This window comes from Phaethon lepturus, unplaced genomic scaffold (assembly GCF_000687285.1).
Source record: "Phaethon lepturus isolate BGI_N335 unplaced genomic scaffold, ASM68728v1 scaffold26645, whole genome shotgun sequence".
NCBI lineage: Eukaryota > Metazoa > Chordata > Aves > Phaethontiformes > Phaethontidae > Phaethon > Phaethon lepturus.
Window position 1 is genome coordinate 1,081 of NW_010540260.1, and position 20,094 is coordinate 21,174.

The window sequence follows — 20,094 nt, forward strand, 5'->3', positions numbered from 1 at the left end:
AGATTAAAAACCTGGTTTCCAACTGCTATGTTGAAGATTGTTCCCCTAATGACTGTCATTGTTTGAAAGCTGCGGTGAGCCACAGTTGTTCAAGATATTAATGAGAGGTTAAACCATTTTCTGCTGAAGCATCCCCTGCCCCACTACGTGTTGCTGGGACTCCGTCTAATGGCAATTAATTACGTTATTATGGTTAGAGCTGGCTGGCAGCGCTGTGGCAGGGCTGGCTGTTGATGGAGGCATGCCTAGCCATCCTGTGCCATATGCCAGTTCCTCTGGCTGCTCTTAAATATTAATTTATCTCTTTAATCCTTGCAGGTAATTGAAACGAAGACTGGAGTGACTTCGGACCACGAAGATTTTGCGTACAACAGTCTGAAGGTGAGTGAGGAACTCCTACTTAGTGCTGTAACCTACTGCACGGCTCCAGCAGCCCACACAAATTGTCTGAACATGGTAATAACCCCAAACCTCCCGTAATCGGTTCTGGCAATTTGAGATAGCAGTTTGAAAGCTGTAGTTCTCCATCAGCTGCTTGGCCTGGGGTGGACTCACAGATGTTTCTCTCTGAGGCAACTTCTGTTCTGATCTGCCTGTTTGAGTCGTCTATGGCAGTAACAAACCCACTTATGGTGAAGGGTGCTTTTTCCCCACATATTCCCACTGGGACTTTCTTGGGTCTTCTTTGATGTCACACTGCAGCATTTGCTCTGCAGTAGATGTGAAATCTTGCAGCTGAAGCCCAACATATTTCTTGTTCCAGCTCCAACTCTGCTATTTGTCTGCCTTTCTTTGCATTCCCAAGGTGCCACTCAGGTCAAAACCAAATAAATTTGCTGCATGGATTGTAGTAATAGCCTCCACCTCGCAGTGGCAGTGCTGGCTGACCATAGTCAGCTTGTGTCTTCCCAGCTATTGCCCTGCTCTGCAATTCTTCTTGTCCCTAAGCTCTAAATCCTTACGGGTCTGCCTCCACCATTTTCTCCCCGTGACATACAGAGTGACCGAAACAGGGTGACATTTCAGATGCTCCTCCTTTTCCTATCATCTTAACAGATACTGAGAAATCCAGAGGAATATGTGTTAGCCAAGATAACATCACACTGAACCATCTGACAGTAGTAATACCTATTTTTTGCTGTCAAGTTTTAACCCAGGAAATTATGGAATAGAAATGTACTTTCTACATTCCTAATATAGTAACATATATAGTCTTATATATCTAACAAACATTAATAACTCTCTGTTAGTACCATTTCATAGAATCTTAGGGAGCACGTGTTACAAAAAAACCCAGGGTTCTTTAGCCTGAAACAGGTGGAAAATGAACCTGCAAGGAAACACATCCCAGAGTTAGTTTTTATTGGCGTTGCACTGCACGAGTTTCTCTTTAAGGATCCTCCAGCACAAGTTTCCTGCTGGAGTTGCAGGAAGACGAGCTGAGGGTTGCAACAAGGAACAACCAGATCTAAGAGCTTGCTGTAACACAGGGCAGACCTGCACAGACCGGCTGTAGCACATGGTATTTTGGGTGCTGATATACTGGGTGACTGTGAGTCTAGGAAGAGCTGAGGTCCCTGTGAAAAGCGAGGAGCAACTGCTTCAAATGCCATAGTGAGAGGCAACCCCTAGTCCTAAAGGAAAGGATTTTGCATTCCCTATAGGTGTGTGAGCCTGAGAGGAACACTGAAATAGATAAATACAGCTCACTGGTGTTTTCCCAACTTGTGAATATAGGACACTGCCTGAAGTCTCCATCTGCAATGAGAGAGTGACTTACTGCTGGTTTTGAGTGCTGCTTTTCCTTCCTTCTCACAGCTGCTTCTGCGAATACAACAAAGCTCTTCTTCTCTTGTTACTGTTTCTCCTGCTAATTTGTATCTTTCTTTTATTTTTCCTTGTATATTTTTCCTTTTTGACAGCTTAAAAAGTCTTTATCTTGGGAAGCTAGGCTGAGGTGTCTAAAACCTACAGGTAGCAAATTCTTCTTGCAGATGCTTTTGAATGAGATACCAGCTCAGGGAAGAGCAATGGATTTTGGCTTTCATGCACCACTGATGCACTATCTTTTGGAAACTGAGACTCCTTTAGTCAGTTTAGAAATGTTTCGGAAGGTTTTAGAAAGGTGGCTGCAGTGGCTTTTGAAAAATATGAATATTAATTTTGACCGAGGTGAGGTGTGAAGGCTGGTACTGATGCAGCTCAAGAGCTCATCATGGTATAGGAGTCCTGCACCAGATGGGGGAAGAGATGTTTGGATAAGGTCATGAAGGACCCAGGGATTTATTTGGATAAATTTGAGTATAAATATTTGTAAACACAATAAACAGTACAAATGTATGTATAAGTCTAAGTTTAAAATTATACATACTAACATCAGTTTGGGTGAATGTAATAAACATAGAATGGTTCGGGTTGGAAGGGACCTTGAAGATCATCTAGTTCAACCCTCCTGCCATGGGCAGGGACATCTTCAACTAGAGCAGGTTGCTCAGAGCCCGGTCCAACCTGGCATCGAACACTTCCAGGGATGGGACATCCACAACTTTTCTGGGCAACCTGTTCCAGTGCCTCACCACCCTCACAGTAAAGAATTTCTTCCTTATAGCTCATCTAAATCTGTCTTCTCTCAGTTTAAAGCCATTGCCCCTTGTCCTATCTCTACATGCCCTTGCAAAAAGTCCCTCTCCAGCTTTCTTGTAGTCTCCCTTCGGATAATAAATACGGTTATTGCTGAAAAGCAGGTTTTGTCAGGGGTTACGTATGTTTCTGGGTCTTGTTCAGTACTTTGTGACCTAAGTCTTTGCTGCCTTCTGTGCACTTTTCGATCCTATTCAAGATATTTTTGACGTGCACAGGCCCTTGAGCAGGACAATACAAGGTGTGGGTGTTAGTGGATGGCTGTACGGGCTTGGGTTTTGTAGCCAGCGCACAGTCTGCTACATCATCGGTGTCTGCTGTCAGCCAGCTTCCTGTCTCAGTGTAATTGTCCTGTACTGTCATGGCACCCACAGTGGCAGAGATTTACCTTTGGGTTTAGATTTTGGTGGAGAGCCTTTTCCTGATGCAGATTTTGATAGAGGGAAGTGAGTGAGGCACAGTCCTTCCTTAGAGAAGCTCATTTGGAGAAGGGTCGGTTGTTTCTTTTTGTAATGCTGCAAAGAAACATGAGAAACTTGGGCCAACACACATATATTCAAAGCAGTCACGAATTATGTGTCCTTTGTGATGGATAAATAGAATTTTCAGTAGATGGTGTCCCAAAATATGCCCAGCCAGGTGTTTGGTTAGCCATGGTGCAGGGCTGGAAGGATGTGAAACATCTCGCTGGTGGGAGATGTGTCCCTGAGTTACACCTCTACAACAAAAAGTTCATCAGTGAAAAATGTATATTCTGACTTGTTTTTTCATGCTGGGAAAGTGGGAGTGAAAACACCAAGAAGTCCTCACCCTGACTCTGTGTTCTTAGCAGAACCACAGAGCATAATTTGATTTCTCACTCTTCGTGTAGCTGGGATGTTCGTTTTGTCCCTTAGACTTGGAAGGTCGTCATGAAATGAGCTTCTAGAGGATTTTATTTTCTTTTTCCTATCGACTACTCAAAATAGAAGAGAGGGCAAATTCCTGGCATGGCAGTGCTAACCTCTGATGTACACAGGCTCATACTTCACCCAGCACTGCTATATAAGCCCTTTCCTAAACAGTGAGGCTATTTCCATCACTGTTAGGCTTTGCGTACCCCTTTCACACCTCCATAATGCTGTACCTGTTGGGACAAGCGTGAGTTCAAGTTCAGGATGTTCTGACTGTATAACTTGTCAAATAAATCAGCGCTATTGGACTACGCTGCAGAAACGGCATTAATCACAAACAAGTAGAGATCTCCCTCTCTATATTCAAAGCATTTTATTTTAGCTTCTGTTCTGCCATCACTGATGCTGGTGGAAAAAAAGGGTATATGGGCAGGGGACAATAGACATCTCGCCCACATCTGTAGATATTTTAACATTGCTCCACAAATCCACCAAGAAAGGAGTAGGAAATTAATTTAAATGTAAACTCTGAAAGGAGTCCAGGGCATGGGCTCTTGGAGCAGGGTTGTTGGTTATTGCTGGCTTTCCTGATCTTCCTGGCTTTGTTTCTAACCAGAGCACAGCTTGGTACAACCAGTCCCTGGAGTTATGAGTCTGGCTGACCCATTAAAAAAAAAAAAAAAAAGGGGGGGGGAAGAAGGAAAAGAGGAGGAGGAAGGAAAAGAAAAGCAGGGGTCTCATCTAGCAAATAACAAAAATCACAGAACAGCCGTTTGTGTAGAAAAGCAGTTAATTGCTTTCTATTTACCCTTCCTGTCTCTGAGCACGATCAGAAAAGAGTGGAGAGCGAGTCGATGCTTTAGCCACGCGGCAAGAAGAGTTAAACCCAGTTTGGTACAGATTCCCCATCGTGCACACACTTTTCAAACTCTTGTTTGAAAAAACAGTTATAGAAAAGCTAGCGTCTCGTATGCTCCCTCTGCTAACTCCCTGAGCTGTGGTTAACATGGATGTGAAGGAATTGCTGGATTGAATGTATTTCTTATCCCTTTTTTTTTTTTAGTGGCAGATGGTACAAAGTACCTGGCTATGCTCCGTTACTGATGGTGTTTGTTCAGCTAGGAGTCCGTCCAGATGCCAGATCAGCTATTCTGTTCACACCTCTGCTGTGATAAGGCATGCTATTTATAATTTGAAAGGATTTATAATTATAACACCCGTTTTCTATGGAAACGAGCTTTACACAGCTGTGCTAGCTACACACTGTATAAATTGTATAAATTGCCCCCATCCCCCCCAGCCATTTTCGGATTCATTAGCTCGCCTCAGCCAAAGCTGATAACGAAGCAGATATCTCATAGATAAGAGGGATTGTGCGAGCAAGCTGTGGAAAGAGCGAAAAGGCAGCGAGGAGAGGGAAGCACCTGGATCTCAGTGGGGAAAGAGCTTCTGCTGTTGCAGACACTAGAGAATCCACATGGGGGTTGGTCAGTCCCTGGGGAAGAGCTTGACCCCAAGACTTTGTCAGCTGGCTTGCAGGCATCTCTGGCTTTGCTACGCGGTAGTCGGATGACTTTTCGGGTTTTGGTGTTGCTTGAGGGGCCTGGGTGCGTGGGGACAGGAGGGAGCAGTCCTGGGTGTCACCGTGCAGCAGCTGGTGGTGGAGGATCTGGTGCAAAGAGAAGGTGGGCTGTTGGGATTCGGGCTGTGAGCAGCCGAGGAATCTGTCCCTCCCTGCCTGCGACCCATAGCAAGGACTGCACTGTCTGTGGGAGCGAAGCTGCTCTTGACCCAGCTGGGATGCTCCAGGTGGGTTTTGGGTGCTGGCGAAGAGCTGCCAAACGTGGCGTTACCACCTGCTTCATAGTGAAATGCTGAAATAAAGGCTGTCTAAGCTGAGTTTTATTCTTCTGTCTTCTACTGTCATGCAAAAGCAAATAAGCCTTTCAGTTGTCTCAGCGAACACGGCGATGATGCTCAGGCGTCGTTATTCAGCAGAAGTAGTTGGCATCAAAGTTGTACGGTATTGCCCCTGCCTGTCAAGTGCCAGCAGCTGACACAACGTCAGGGCGAGGAAATCTCCCAGCTGCAAACGTTGCACCGGGGTGAGGGAATTACAAAATGTATGAGAAAAGAAGCTGTAGTGGGATTTCACACCGCCGTATCACCTCATGGGATGCCTGCCATGATGAAGGGTCATGTAAATGGGCATCTTCCAGCTTATCTAATGAATATTAAAGATGAGTTAAACGTCACAGGGTTTGTGGTGATTTCTTGATTGAGAAGGAGAAGGGGTGGAGAAGAAACGAATGTGTTTGGCTTCTCTAACAAGTTGCTTCTGTGGTTAAAAATAGTGTCAACAAATAACAAAATCTCCCCTGTGTCACCCTGTAGTGTTGTTATTAAGTAGAAACAGGCTGCTGATTACAGCAAAGATCGTTTCTGAAGCACTTGTGGCTGGACTGGCAGCAAAATCCAGATCCTGGCATGAGCTGATCATCCGGCTGTGATTGTTGGTAACTGAGTTACCTTAGAGGCGTCTCAGAAAAGGATGACACTGCAAGATGGTTTATCTAACCTGGTTAACGGCTTGGTGTTTTCCAGAGGCAAGAGCTGGAGTCGGAGAACAAGAAGCTGAAAAATGAACTTAATGAGCTGAGGAAAGCTATCGCAGACCGAGCAACCCAGAACAACTCGTCCAACGATATTCGGGACAGTTACAACCTCCTGAGAGGAGTTGGAAGTGCGGAAGGAAGAGGTGCTCATCCTGAGGACACAGATTATGAAGGCAGCCCAGCAAAAAGAGATGGGCAAAAACATGGTAATTGAGAGGGTGATGGATTTTCTTTTCCTTTTCCTGCTCCTTTGCTGAAAATTCACTGCCTGCCTGAGCGATACCATTGCTGCTTTGGTAGGCTCTGGGTGGCAGGATGGTGCGGGGAGGTTAGAGGAGGTTCTGCCTATGGATAAGATAAGAGTCCATGACGTCATTTCAGACAGCCCAGGACTATATGTCCCGTGGTGGCCTGTACCGCTGTAAGGTCTTTGACCCCAGACCTGATGATGTCTAGCCCACACCAAGGAACAACTTCTCCAGCCCTACACCAAGGTGTGGTGGTCTGAGACGTTCCCGGTGATGCTTTGTGACAACTGGCTTATTCTGCAAGGAAATGAGGTAGGGAAAAAGAGCTTCTGGACCAGATTCTGCTCACTTGATGCTGGTGCAGCTGTAATGTGTTTCTACGGGTGTGTAGGCAAGAAGAGAGCCTGTCCCATCACAGCCGTTTGAGGGCTTTTTGTTTAGCGCTTGTTTTGATGGAAGAGTACATTTTCTGAAAACTCTCACTTGGGCTTTTTAATTCACTGCCTTATCATTCCTTGAGGTTTTGGTATGTTTTGTATTCCAGACCACACACCTGCCTTATCTCGCTCCCAGGTTCACTGCATTCTCCCTCCATCTCCTAATCTCTGCTGCTGTCTGTTTGTGTGCGCATGAATTTGTAGAGACTCTCTAGTCTGATGGATGCCCCGAGGAAGCTCTCTTAAGGATGGCTGAGATTTGTTCAGTGTCAGGAACTTTGAAAGACGGGAGGAGATGTGCAGGATGTCATGCTGCTGTGTTTTGCATGTTGAATTTAGGAAAGCATCACCACCAATGCCAGCTGGCCCAACAGTGACAAGCACATTGATCAGGAGGACGCGATTGAAGCCTACCAAGGGATGTGTGAGACGAACCGGTAAGTGTGGCTCAAATTCTTCCAGCAGTGGGAGGGACTGGCCAAAGTGTGAGAGACGACATCCAGACCAAAATGAACAAAATATTTTTGGAGAGTTACCAGCTTCTGGTTTGTTTTCTGGACTTTGGGTCGCGATGGGCCATAAAGATGGGACCAAAGATGCAGGTCTTGTAATGGTTGAGGAGCCCTCGTCTTTGGGGTAGCGTGTCCCCAAGGGAGGGGAGGTACTGGGCAGGTAGAAAAGCCAACATGGAAGCGAGCAAAACTGGGTTTTGACTTTGCTTCCAGTACACAAATAGTAGCAGGACTAGGATTTGGGAGGCATTTAAGAGTTGCTTATTTCAAGTAAGTCCTCATGCTATGCTGGGAAAACAGCATGGTTCCCGTTCCGTTTTCCCAGAGGCAAAAGACTGTGATAGTGAATTGAGCTAACAAACACACGCTGTATTCTCCGGCAACACCCATGTTATTGGTTTTCTTGCATCTAAACTGAGAGTTGTGAACATTCATTTGATTACAGGTTTCCCATAGTGAGGGTTAATATTTTGAACATGGGTTTGTTCTTATAGTAACAATGGGCTTACATTGCGAGGCATTAAATCAATCCTTGCAGCTATCCAAGAGGACATCAAATAAAAAGTAGTATTTTGCAAGAAGACAAAATTACATGGATTAAACAGCAAGGTAATATATAAAATAAATATTTATTTTATTGCAAGGAAATTGAATGTTCATCACCCTTTCTCTTGACAAGTAGAGATGTTTGAGGCTTATTTCCTAAATAATTTGCATTCAGCAAGGTAGTCAGAGGACCTAACCATTGTGGATTAATGGCTTTTAATAACACAGTATACTTTGCCACTTTGTAAACTGGTTGCAGAAGATTGTTAGCAGTCCCCGCTGGGAAAATCTATGACTTAATTAGGTGTTTGAGCCGGCAGTGTGCCCAGGTGGCCAAGAAGGCCAACAGCATCCTGGCCTGTATCAGCAATGGTGTGGCCAGCAGGAGCAGGGCAGGGATCGTGCCCCTGTACTCGGCACTGGTGAGGCCGCACCTTGAATACTGTGTTCAGTTTTGGGCCCCTCACTACAAGAAGGACATTGAGGTGCTGGAGCGTGTCCAGAGAAGGGCAACGGAGCTGGGGAGGGGTCTGGAGCACAAGTCTTATGAGGAGCGGCTGAGGGAACTGGGGTTTTTTAGTCTGAAGAGGAGGAGGCTGAGAGGAGCCCTTATCGCTCTCTACAGCTACCTGAAAGGGGGTTGTGGTGAGGTGGGTGTTGGTCTCTTCTCCCAAGTAACTAGTGATAGGACAAGAGGAAATGGCCTCAAGTTGCACCAGGGGAGGTTTAGATTGGATATCAGGAAAAATTTCTTCACTGAGAGAGTGGTCAGGCATTGGCACAGGCTGCCCAGGGAGGTGGTGGAGTCGCCATCTCTGGAAGTGTTCAAGAAACGTGTGGATGTGGCGCTTCAGGACATGGTCTAGGGGACATGGTGGCGCTGGATTAATGGTTGGACTTGATGATCTTGAAGGTCCTTTCCAACCTAGTGATTCTGTGAAATCCACCAGTGAATTTAAACCCATGAAGTAGTGATTCTGTGATTCTGTGATTTTTATTCATATTTGTATGAATATGAGCAAGGCACACCATCTTTGAAGGCAATATGAAAAATTGCAAAAAGTTGCATAATACTTTCAGAACTGGATGGCCAAGAATGTGTAATGGGAAATCCATGTGCCCGGATTCATGCGCAAAAATTCAGCATATATATAGCTGTGCAGTCAACTTTGGTCATCGTGTCTGTGCTGTATGTCTCCCAAATTCCTGCCATAGTATGGGCTGGATTTTCTGAATTTGTGTCTATTTTACTTCTTGGGAAAGCACTAGGAGATCCTGTGGAGATCTCCTAGCGTGCGAGATAGGCTTGCTGGAAGGGCTGGGTTCCATATGCATTGCATTGAAACATGGCTTAAAACCCTGCGGGGTGGCCTGAGGCTCTGCCCACACTAGTGCTGCCAGCTTTCACCTCATCCCAGGGACCTGGAGGAGTGGGGATTGCTGGGCTCCAGGACTCTCGTGACACTGGTTTCTCGCCTGGGCATCATGTGTGGCTGGATCAGGACCAGCGTTTGGTGGCTTCGTTGTTTTTTTTTTTAATTTGTTGTCATAGAATATTTGCTTTCCTGAAGTGAACTTGCTGATGAAATGTCTGCCCCTCCTGCAGCAGAGGTGATGAGATTGATTTAAACATCACCTTTTTGTCAGTAAATCAATGGGGTTCAGTGTGCTTCCTACTGCAAGGTGTGTTTTTGGGTCACTTAATGAATTCTGTGGATTTTCTCTTATTTCCTTCTGACTTTCTTCTGGAGCTGTGGGCACTAAGATGTGAAATCCCATTGTCAGGCGCAGCTTTAATCACGCCCTAAACTGAATTTTCCAGTAGGGGTGGTTAGTTTGTGTTCAGATGTTGCTGAAGGAGTTGGAGTCAAAATAAGAGTTGCCGCTTTCGCGGGGCATACGTCTGACCTGTACGTATGGGTTGTATCATCCCTCCCCAGTGGTAATTGATATTTGGCCATCCTGGAGTACATGTCTGCTTTCACTCCACCTGCCAGGAGACTTTGGTCCTTCTTCAGCCGTTCTAGTTTCCAGACTCCTGCGGTGAGGATGGAATCACACACAGAAATCATCAAAAATGCTGCAATGATCTGATTTTCCACACCCTTTCCTTGCCATTGCACAGGTGAGCTGCAGTTTAAGAAGTTCATGTGATCAGGCCTTGGTGGATTTTGGCCTCTTAAATTTTGGGAGGGGACATCTGCAGTCTCCAGGCTCAGTTTCCTGTTACCTCTCTTATCTACCTCTCGCATGAAGCTTGGCTGGAGCTTGGCTCTTGCAATACAGTAGCGATAGATCTATGTACTCTCACCCTGATTTTCTGCGGTGATTTACCCAACGGCTTGTTAATCACCACCAGCTTCCCCGTTATAGGTTCCCTGGGCATTTTTTTGTATATTGGGTTGGTTTATAAACTCTAGGCTGGAGTCAATGGCAATAAACCAGATGAAAACAAACGCTCGGGGAGCATGGATTATTGTATTTGTCGATATAAATTAACATTCCCTCCTCCTGCACAAATTTGCATTGGTACTTACGCAGCTCTATAGCAGATATGTCAGCGTGAGAAATAAAACCGCCTTCTCTTTCTAATCTTGATGAATAAATATTTTAATGGAAAGCTTTTCTGGTGGGATTGCAATTTTGCAATGGGATTAATAAGCAAGAGTCACTTTTTCTCCCATCTGTGCTGCAAGAAGCACTCCTGTTTCTCTTTACCCTGATACCTCTTACTCTGTTGGCTGTTTCTAACTGAGGCAGGTGCTCTTCCGTCGGTCCAGTCTGACCGACGTGGTAAAGCCGTGGTCCACCCATGGGTCCTTCCTAGCTTGAAGTCATCACGTCTTAGCTCCTTAGGCTGGGGTTGGAGTATGGCTTTATTTTGGTGGGATAGACCTTTTATTCACTCTGTCTATATAATCCAGGATTTTTAAATACAGCAGGAGGAAAACGGGGAAATCTTGCAGGTGCTGCTAACCCTGCCCACATAGCGATTCTCTTTCTCCACGCCACTCCCAGAGGAAAGCCCTCCAATGCCAGGTCAAGGGGAAGTTTGAATTAAAAGCAGCACCTTATAAATTCAGTGAATTCATCTTTTTCCTTTTTTTTTTTTTTCCCCCTGCTGACTTTCAGCTACTAAAGGGAAAAGCATCAAGTTAGTTTCCAGCTAATTTTCTGCTTCAATAACTGAATGTAAAGCTAAGTAGGCTTGTTCCCTGTTTCAGGTCTTGGGATCTTTCTTTCAAGCCTGTTTGATCTTGGCAGAAATGTAAAGCCAATAAAAGACCAGGTGATGATGTTAGAGATAATAACCTGGCAGCTCAAAGCAGATCAGGCTTAGTCTTGGAAATTAACTTCTGTGATAACTTCCAAGTGATTTCTGTAGAGTACATGGCTTTTTTTCTTTTTCTTCTGCTGGAAAAGTCCCACCCGCAGCCAGCGTACAAAGTGACAGGCTGATGCTGGCTTCACGTGGAGGATGCTTTTGCAGCTGGAAGAGGCCATCACATGGGAAGGGTTCATATCTCTGCTTACCACATTCCAACGTGTCTCTTATCACTGCTTACCACTCTGTCTTATCTCCTGTTATGTGCGTTGGCTTTCCATTTAATTAGGGGGGAAAAAAAAAGTATATCTGTGTTTGAAAAGGAATGCCCCTTTTTCTTTATTAAGAGATGATGATTATCTGAAGATGCTAAAATTAACATCTCTGGGGTTTCGTACACGTGCACCTCCTTTAAGCTACACAGAGGAGAGGAAGGAGGCATCTGGGCAGGAATTTCTCTCCCTTTCATGAAGACAGTTTGCCAGCCACAGGTCGCGTCGCCAGCTGCTCCCCCAGACCCGTACCTCCAAGGTAAGGGTAAAGGAGAAATGAAGCTGTGAATCATGTCCTTTCTTTTCAGCCTTGTTTGAGTGAAGGATTTACCCAGCATTTTAGGAAATTATTACGGCACATACACTAACTAATTAGCTAGAAAGGACCCCTGTTGACTTTTAATGTCTTGGTCAATATGAACTTCTGGGAGAAGGGGATCTCTGTGATCTCTGAGCCAGTACTGTGGTGAACATGGACTGAATGGTTATTTCCCAGGGCAGTTTTATCTCAGTATAAGGGCACCCCCTTGAGCTGCTTTCCTCACTTACCGCAATGCATACGATTAAAAAAGGAAGGAAAGCTGTTTTTCAGAGGTTGTACAGAAGAACGCATCTCTTTAAAGTGCTGCTCATCCTGTGAGATTTCCCAGGCTACTGATACGTAATGAATAGTGAGGATCCTTCATGGATTTTTTTCCTTGTTTTTCAGTGCCTAAGTACATGTTCTGTTAAGATTATCTGAACTACAGAAAATACCTTCCTGACAAACTGACCCAAATGAGGTCAATAAACCACTCCCTGTATCTGTCAGCCTACAAGACCCTTTTGGAAGCCTGCGACAAATGGGTAAAAATAAGGTTTTAATTTATACATATGGCTTTACCAGATGAATTTTTCAAATGTTAATGCCTGAAATGTTTGCCAGTTTTGAGAAATGCTATGCTGGCACACCAGGATGGAAGGGATATACCATCTCTCTGCAGCGGTGAGACACCTCTTGAGTCCTTTTGTGGTAGTGCTGCACCACCACAGTTCTCACTGCTTTCCTCATGTGAAAATTTGCTGTAGAAAGTTTGCGTGTTGTGCTTTTACACTTAAATATGCAGAGCTTTCCTTACCAGGGAATGTCATCTGCTACACCTCTTTTCAGAACAGGAGATGCATCTTGGCTTGGTTCTTTTTTCTCTAAAAGTTTAATGAAAATTTTTTTTATTATTATTTACCCCCAAAAAAACTGTTTTCAAACTCGCATCGAAGCCAAGTAAAATCTCATTGTAGCAAGTGTTTCTGGCCAGGTTGACTAGCTCACATCACTCATTTGTAATGTGTTCAACATCTCGTTAAAGAAGATAAATTAGTTTCCTGCCTTTTGTAACTTGAAAAAAAACACCTGTTAAAAGGAAACTTTCAGTATTTAAGTGGGATTAGACTTTTCTGGGCATTTTTCTGCGTGGATGGGGACAGAGGAGATTGGATCTCACATGGCTGTAAGGAAACAAACATCCAAGGGGTGTTTGGACCGAAGGTTGCTCTGAGGAAAGGCTGATGTGTTTGACTTGATGATTGAGGAGACCCTCGACTGAAGTAGAAGGAAGAGAATTTATTTGAGATCAGTGGAAGTTGCTGCAGAAGGAAGGAAATAAAGAAACGCGTCTTAAAAATGTCTTATTAGTGAGATGTGCTGAGCACAGAAGGTCTGGAAGAGGAGTGAACTGTTCAAGCTCTCAGCAAGAAACAGTGGGGTTGGGTTGTGTTTTGTACTGTGGGCTGGGAGTGCATGTGGGCTGTTCTAGCTCAAAAATAGTTAATTTTGGGGGGAGGGAAGCAAGGAAGCCTGTTGGAGCTGCTAAGGATCACTGTGCTTTTCATTTTAACCCCTTCTGTGTTCGGACACCTCTTCCTTACCCCTTGTGCTGACTTTTGCGCTCTCATTTCTCTCTTGGTCCTTGTTTCTCTTCCCTGGTTTCTAAGCATAAGGTTTTAATGTGGAGTTGAGCTACCTGGTGTGGTGTGGGCTTGCCAGCTTTTCCTTGCAATTCTGTGGGAAACAGTTTAGCCATACAGAAACAAAAAACTCAGGCTCTGACCTCTAGGAGTGGGCTTCTTGGTAAAAACAGTTAACACCTCGGGAATGATGATAACCTGCCAGGAGGCCGGACTGGGTGATCTCCAATGGTCCCTTCTGACCTGACCAATTTTGGGTTCCTGTGTCGGCTGCGGTGAGTCAGGGAGGAAAGGGCTGCACGAGCACACGTTTCACAGCTGGGGAGGGAGGAGAAGAAGCTGCACCAGCCAGGGGTGTCGTACGAGGCACAACCAGGGCACGGTTCTCATTTACCGTGGTGGAAAAGGAAATACAATGTCATGAAAGTGTGCTTAAAAAAAAAAAAAAATTACATTGATAAGGGTTCTTCACCTTTTCCCCTTCTATTGCAATTGACCTTTTGTCTTTCTTTGTCCTCTTGTTTCCTTTTTCTGTCCTTTATTTCTAGCAAGACTGAGGACTGGGGGTATCTCAATGAAGATGGAGAGCTCGGCTTGGCTTATCAAGGTTTAAAGCAAGTTGCCAGGTCAAACACTTTCTTTTTCCCCCACCGCTTTCTCTCCTCTCTCCCTCTTTTGCTTGCCCTTTTGTTTCTTTCTCTTCCTCTGCTGTTGTCCTCTGTAGGACCTGTTGTCCTCTGTGGGAGCAGCTGGGGATGGGGAAGAATGGAGACACTCCTCTCATTTTCAGAGGAGAGGTTGTGATTTTGATTGGGCATTGCTGATGGTGGCTGTTGTCATTAATGCCCAAGCTGTGATTCAGTAAGAATTATGTTACATTAATGAGAAATTGTGTAATAAAGGTGTTGGGAAGCTGTAATCTCCAGGAATCCAAAAAAAAAACATTTTTAGATGTTTTTTCCCAAATTGTGCTAAGATATAGCACCTCCCTAACATGTTTTCTCCCAATCCTTGACACATCAGAAGTGGAGTCCGTGTGCTTGTATTGTGATGCTGTTTGCTTTGCATGCTCCCAGGGATTGTGTGCTCCCATCCATGCGTTGCCCGTAGGTACAAGGAGGAAGGTGCATGGTGGGCACACAGTGCCATCCTTCCACAGCTCTCCCCATGTCCTGGTCTGGTGGGCAGATACCCCAGCTGGACACGCCGGGGCAATACCTGAAACCCCCGTATCTCCTGGGGATGCTGGTGGTTCTGTAATAATCTCTCATCTCCAAGCTAACGAACATTTAAAAACGCAACTGGAGGTTAAGGCAAGGCAGAAAGACTCCTGGGTTCTTCTCCTGGATCAACCTGCTGCTTGGAAGAGCTGGTAATTAAATGTTAATCAGTCTGTGCTCTCCAGGGTGGTTATGAGGTCACATCTAGAGGAATCAGAGTAAAACCAGGCAATAACAGGAAAAATACCAGGGATAATTCATCTGTTTTTCAAAGCAATGTAGGAACCTGAGTTTGTAGGAGGAATGTGTTTTTTCTGAGCGTGGCTCACAGTTAATCTGAACTCACACAAAGAAATAAAATGAAAATTAAGTGCTTAATAATTATTTCATGGTGGACCTGTTCTTTCCAGGCCTATTAAGAATATAACTCCCGACAACGTGATTACGAGGCCGAGTACATTATTGTCCATGTTTCTATAGTTGGAAAATATCCTTTCCTATCCTTTACTGGGAAATGGGAGTAGAGATTGGGTTGTTTAGATCTTCTAAAAACAACAACGAAAAACCAAACTGGAGAATGATTAATGCTTCTCATCCAGAAATCTTCCATAGAAAGCATGTGTTCTTTCATACGATCCTTAAGGAAAAGAAAAACTACCAACCCTAAAACAACAAAAAAAAACACCTCCATAGTTAATTGTTCCTGCAGGGAAACAGTTGACAGGCGTGAATCTCCATGAAGTTCCAAGTGGACCTGAAAGAGTTGTAGCTTTTTCCCCACCGGCACAGCTCCGTGTCTGTGCATGTCCTGGGTAAAGGCTAAGCTACTGACACCAGAGTCTTCCTCATCTTTGAGAACTGCCATTCACATCCGATGCCAGAGGAGCCGAAGCCCTTGAGCCAGCTGTGTGGCTGTCCGTAGCTCTGCCCAGGAGAGCACATCCGTGAGCTGCAGCAAGGACACGGGCTTGGTTGTACCCCTGGGTCATTCCTTCTCTTAGACTACACAGGACGATGGTGACAGAGACTAATAATTTGTAGTTTCTGGCTTGGTGCCCCTTTCTCAGACTCCTCATCCCTTCTGGAGTCACTTATTTCAGGCTTCTTGAGAGAGCTGGTTGTGGACTAACAAGGAGATTTCCATTTAGCAGAGGGTAGGGTATACCCTTAAAAAAAAATCAATTACCGTGTCACTTGCCAAGTTTGTCAGCATCCCCATCAGCACGGGTGTACGGGAGGGCAGTTAACACCTCAGTGATGAATCCTTCCACTGGATTAACAAACGCATTCTGGTTTAGCACATGGCTGGATAAATGCACTAAGTAAATGCCTTACTAACCCTTTAGTTCAGCATTTTCCACCCAGGGTTGTCCTTGTACTCAGGGCAGGGCTGGAGGGAGAGCTCGTGGAGGGAAAGGGGGTAGGAGAGGGTGGCAGGACAAATTATCAGACAAAAAGTTGAGTACCCACCTAAAAGTGGGTAGAAGGGCTGGTTTTGGTGGTGTCTGTCAGCTGTGTATCATGATGTTAGCGTTTGCATGTCATGGAGTACAAGGAAACAAGTCTTTTTCTCCCTGCTGAAGAGTTCTGGTGAAGTCACCAGCAATGATGAAAGCAGGAACTGATCAAGACGACGGAAAATTGCCTTGTGCATAGTTTTCTGCAGGTAGTTTTTGAATGAAAATTGATATAAACATGAATACACTTCTTTTTAAGCAAAGATAAATAGCAGCTCTACAAACAACTAGAAGGAATGAAGGGTTTCAGCTTCTGTCTGTCTTGAAATTCCCAGCAGTAGCAAACGCAGCCTGTGGCAGTCCAACTGAACGGAGCCATTTGCAAGACATACAGTTCAGTTTTCAAGAATAAGAACTGATGTTTGAAAGGAGGTGAGCACAAGAACAAATACTCTTCAAGCAGAGCTTTTGGAAAAAAAGAAAAAACCCTGCAGGTGTTGATCTGCACTGCTGTGTTGCCGTGCATTTGCCTTTTGCTAATGGGAAGAGTAAAGGAACCCAAATTTGTGATACAGAAAAAAGGGAGCTCTTGGATTTTATTTTTCCTCCCTTTTATTTAAAAAAAAAAAAAAAAAAAAAAAATCAATCTTTTGATCTCATGTCTCTAATTTCAAAAGTATTTAACCTGCAGTGTAGCAAATGACAGACTAAAGTGGCAATAATAACCGTAGCACCCCTTTGTGTGTGTCAGTTTTATAGGGAGGTTGACTAGAAACATTGCATGGCTGACTTCGAAGGATCTAAACTCAAAACGGTGGTTACTACCACGATGCTGAAGTCACAGACTGATCGGCGTGGTTCTTTTCTCAGGTTACTGGAAGCACAGCTCCAGGATCAGAGAAGAGAGCATGAGGAAGAGGTAGAAGCTCTAAAAAACCAGGTGGATGCAATGAAAGAAGAGATGGAGAAACAGCAGCAAGCATGCCTGCAGACCCTGCAGCTGTCTCCGGAGGCCCAGGTGGAGTTTGGACTTCAGCAAGAAATTACACGTCTCACCAATGAAAATCTGGTAAGGGGTTGCACTGAAACACAGCCGAAGGAACAGGAAAAAAAAAAATTGAAAGAAAGGAGATAGGAAATATGAAGGAGAGGAGAAGGCACTGGGGTCTCTTCTACCCCTCTTAAACTCTCTGCAGGATCCTTCAGCATCTTCCACTGGTGCATTTGGGAGCATGGGTACTTGGCCTTGAACTGTTGTTCAGTGGCTGTGTGACTCCTGTGACTCCCTAGGAACTTTGTTTTTTAATTTTTATTTTACTTTAAGCCTGTCTGCCTTGTGGCACTCCCCAGCAAATGAAATCACTGAAGTTGCTGGGGACCCCTATACTCTGTAATTATGCACAATGACCACACAATCTTTTCTGTTTACTTGAATTTATTGACAGTGTGGGGGATAGTTGCCACTCCAAAAAGTTGGCCTGGCTGATGGTAAATTTTCCCTTGCTCCCCACCTGTATCTGTGCCCAAGGTCTGCCTGTGTGCAGTGGCTGTTCCTAAGTTGAGGTGAGGGCTGCTTGCCTTTTGCAGCAACTCTAGTATCTAAATCGTGTTGGAACGGTTTAAATACGATTAACAGCCAGCAATAAAAATGCATTGGGTGGTGTGTGGTGAGTATTGCCTGCTGGCTACTTCTAGAAAAAGGAGGCGCACAACATCCATGGTCTTTGCGGTGTAGGTAAGGGCCTCTCTGAGCGATCCAGGAAGAGCACAGCTCTTCTTCAACCAGGGTGCTCACACCGTGTAGTAGTGGTGCATACACCAGGCTGTGTGCTCCTGGCTGCCGAGTGACTCCAGTCTCAAACTCACCCCAAAATGATTTGTTCTTGGGTTTAATTTTTTTAACCCAATGCATCTTCTGTTTTTCAGGATCTTAAAGAATTGTTAGAAAAGTTGGAAAAGAATGAAAAGAAGCTGAAGAAGCAGCTGAAGATTTACATGAAGAAGGTCCAAGATTTTGAAGGTGACTTGGCTGTTCATAATCATTGGGGTGGTAGAACAGCGCTCTGGTTTCAGTCCTTTGGCCATCCTTAGAGAGCTGCGGGTTTTTATCTTTTTCTTTCTATTTAAGTAAGACTTTGCTCATTCTGGCACACTGGAGTAGTACTGAGCTCATCTTTGGCATGGCTTCAGGGAACCAAAAGGCCAAGTGAAGCTCTTGGGTCATGCTTAGGCTGCCTTTGAGCAAGTACAGCTGCGCTGCTGTACCTTTAGCTTGTTAACATGGTTGCACAAGGTAAATTTGGAAGAGGGTCCATGAAGTGATGGAAGGTGAATGCTTGCTGGGGGCGTTGGTCTGATGCTTGGTTTGGAGGGTATTTAAGAAAGCTTTTTGCTTTCGTTGCTGTCAGTGCTGTGACCCAAGCAGAGACATAGAGAGGACATCAGCGGCTAGCAGGCAACTGCTCTGATCTGGCAATTTTGAGAGGAATTAAAACCATTTAGGATTAAAATATGTATGTATATTTTGCTTGATCAGAAAACACCTCAAACACAACATCTGTGTTGTATAGAAGGAGCTTCCCATTCTCTGGAGATGCCATGATTAATCACATAAATTTGTTCTCATGAGCTAATTTCTGAAAACTAGGCATTAAGTGAAATGAAGCTGAATAACTGGAGGGTTTCCATGGCTAGCACAGCAAGTCTCCGTCAGGGTAATCTGCATGCAGCATGCTGCTGTTTATTGCAGTACTTGCATGCTGGTATCTCCTGTTTTATTAAACTTTTATGGAAGCGCAACGCTCAATGGTGTGCCACCGCAGTTCCTCAGCTTTACCGCCAGCCAGAAGATGTGATGCTTAGTGTTTTTTCATTGCCTGGCTATTTTTTTTCCCCTCTTTGAAAATGATACACTGAAAAGCTTCCCGTAGGGTTACTACCTTCTAGCCTGTAGTTCCTTGGAAAATAAAAAATGACTTCCTCTTTTCCTCTTTAGGTCCAACTTTTGCGCTTTCTTTCATTCAGAGTCAGAACTACCGCTGACCCATAATTCAAGACCTGGTTCTTTATATTTTTATAAATCTGTCGAAGCTGATGACATTATTGGAAACTCAATATATACAACACTTTGACCTGGTGCCTGCTCTAAGGCCAATGGAGGACATGAATAGTTCTCAATTGCCAGGTACCACCTTTCGTGCTCTTTTCTCTTCACAGCATCCCAAGCCACGGTACCGTCGGAGAGGAGGCGGCATGAGCGTAACATGCAAGTTGCTGTCCAGAGAAAGGAGAAGGATTTTCAGGGCATGTTGGAATATTATAAAGAAGATGAGCCACTCCTCATCCGAAACCTTGTTACAGGTGAAGAACTTGCTCTGCTCCTGTGCCTGGCTCCTTCTTCTCTTGCCTAGGAGAGTTTGTAAACTTGAGATCTCAAGATAGACAAATCTTCTCAAATTAATCCCTTCTGGGGCTGTAAGTTTATGGTGAAGGCATTTTTGGTAGGTAAAAAAAGCAGCACGCAGCACTAAGCAGATAGACCAGCATGGATATAATCCTTAAGGATAGCAAAAAATGGAAACCGAGCAGGCAGTAACTTGCTGAGCTTCGTATGATGCGGTAGTAGATGGGGAGAGGATAGCAAAGGATAGACCCCAGGGATTTTGCGCAGCAATGGAACAAAGGTAGTTTGGTTTATGAGATAACAACAGGGAACAGAAAATAAATTTGTGAGCTCTTTTATGCTGGAAGGTCTGATAGGAATTGCTGCAGCATCCCCTTAGTCAATGCTGGTAGAGAAGTCACGCTTCCCTGGCTAAGTGTTAGTGTTTACTATCACTCTCTAACCCCAGCAGGGTCTCGTGAGGATCCAAAAGGTGTTGAAAGAGCAGTGCTAGCCCACTGCTGTGGTCTTTGAAGTTCCCCTAATCAGACAGGCTCTTCCTTTAGTGTCTGCAAATTCCCACAGCTACCATTCAGATGCAGT

At 44.7% G+C, this 20,094-nt stretch overlaps 1 protein-coding gene across 1 annotated transcript in view; it reads left to right on the forward strand.

Annotated features, from left to right (window-relative positions):
- Positions 1-318: 318 nt before the first annotated feature.
- Positions 319-20,094, forward strand: part of LOC104621021 (unconventional myosin-Vb-like) — a gene marked incomplete at its 5' end in the record, with an annotated part of 27,720 nt that continues 7,944 nt past the window's right edge. The window contains 7 exon segments of the mRNA XM_010287400.1: positions 319-381; positions 6,138-6,262; positions 6,264-6,354; positions 7,173-7,270; positions 16,980-17,178; positions 18,036-18,129; positions 19,326-19,469. Of these exon segments, the coding sequence (XP_010285702.1) occupies positions 319-381; positions 6,138-6,262; positions 6,264-6,354; positions 7,173-7,270; positions 16,980-17,178; positions 18,036-18,129; positions 19,326-19,469 (814 nt within the window).